The 1698-nt window shown below is 50.9% G+C and overlaps 1 protein-coding gene across 1 annotated transcript in view; it reads right to left on the bottom strand.

Annotated features, from left to right (window-relative positions):
- Positions 1-1526: 1526 nt before the first annotated feature.
- The window catches only part of LOC105982353 (cytochrome P450 1A2), a 12202-nt gene continuing 12030 nt past the window's right edge, over positions 1527-1698 (bottom strand). The window contains 1 exon segment of the mRNA XM_013011926.1: positions 1527-1673. Coding sequence (XP_012867380.1) covers positions 1527-1673 — 147 coding nt within the window.

Below are 1698 nucleotides of genomic sequence, written 5' to 3'. Positions count from 1 at the left end.
GTATTTCTCCAATAAACCAGCCAAAAAGCCAGAAGGCTTTTGGTAGAGTGCTTGCTTCCCGTGCATGAGGCCCTGCACCACATAAGCAGAAAAGCCGCAAGTGGCACTGTGGCTCAAGTAGTAGGGTGCTAGCCTTGAGCTGAAGAGCTGAGGGACAGCGCCCAGGCCCAGTGTTCAAGCCCCACGAGCAACAAAGTAAACAAACCCCAAAGAGTCTCTAAGACTTTCCTGCCTAGGCTGGCTTTAAACCGTGATCCTCAGATCTCAGCCTCCTGAAGAGCTAGGATGACAGTTATGAGCCACTAGTATGACAGTGGAGTTGCTGGAGGAGATAGAGACAGACAGACAGACAGACAGCAGACAGAGGGGGCGGGTAGCAGTGGCCAATCCACCAGGAGAATTTCCTTCTGAGAGCTTCTCATTGTTCCCTGGCACGCTAGCACCCCTCACACCCTACCCAGCTTTGGGTGGGGGAAAGAATGAGAGGAAGTGGGCGCAGGCTCGGCCTGGTATGTTTGCAAACAGTTGCACGCACGGTAGCTTTGTCCAGGCCTTGAGAACCTGTGAACACCTTTCCCAGAATTGTGTGTGTGTGTGTGTGTGTGTACTGGAGCTTAAACTGAGAGCCTTGAACTCTCCTTTGGCTTTTTTATTTTCCTCAAGGCTGGGACTAGATTTTCATGCCATGCTGACTTTGAAACGTGATGCTCAAATCTCAGCCTGTTGAGATGGAGTTTGGTGAACTTTGCTGGCTGATCTGGCCTTGAAGTGTGATTCTCTGGATCTCAGCTTCCTGAGTAACTAGGATTACAGGTGTGAGCTATAAGTTTAGTGTGTGTGTGTGATACCAGTGTGTGTGTGTGTGTGATACCAGACCTGCCTGAGGCTTGAATTCAGGGCCTGCTCACTGTCCCTGAGCTCTTTTGCTCAAGGCTACCACTTTGAGCCATAGAACACTTCTGGTTTTCTGGTGGTCATTGGAGATAAGAGTCTCATGAACTTTCCTGCCCAGGCTGGCTTTGAACTGTGATCCTCAAATTTCATCCTCCTGGGTATCTGGATGACAGGTATGACCACCAGCACCTGGCTATGAGTAGACCCTGAGTTCACATCCTGCCCCCCTCCCAAAAAAAAACAACTAAAATCAAAGACCAGGACATTGTGACACCAGCTACCAATGGAACAAACTTTGAAACAAGTATGCTGAGGGAACCAATTCAGGTGCAGACTATGTGTTGTCCCATTCTGTGGACATGAATTCTTTACCCAAGGCAGTAGGGACAGGAAGTAAATTTGTAGCTGGGGGTGGAGGGCATGGGGTGGCAAGATCAGTGGGGACAGTCATGACATGCACACGAACCTGCGGGTCCTGGGGGTACATGGAGATGCTTACACTACTTTATGAATATCCTACAGGCAATGTGACCTGTGGAAAAAGCATTATATCTCCATAAAATCAACAAGTGGAAAGCAATCAAACCCAAGCCCCACAGGTGCCCCCTTTTCCCTGGCACCGCAGGGCCTTGTTATTTGGCCGAGCGGGGATGTGCCCGGAAATGCGGGCAGCGGGCATATTTCATGGTGAGCCCATAGGTGGGGGTGAGGTCGGGCTCCACGCCGGGCGTCAGGCTGAACTCCAGCTGGTGCAGGAGCGTGGACAGGAAGAGGAACACCTCCCATTTGGCAGGAATCTCCCCA

The sequence above is a fragment of the Dipodomys ordii genome, unplaced genomic scaffold (genome assembly GCF_000151885.1).
Source record: "Dipodomys ordii isolate 6190 unplaced genomic scaffold, Dord_2.0 Scaffold15, whole genome shotgun sequence".
Lineage (NCBI taxonomy): Eukaryota > Metazoa > Chordata > Mammalia > Rodentia > Heteromyidae > Dipodomys > Dipodomys ordii.
The sequence above is the reverse complement of the archived record's forward strand: the minus strand, read 5'-3'. Positions and strand labels throughout refer to the sequence as shown.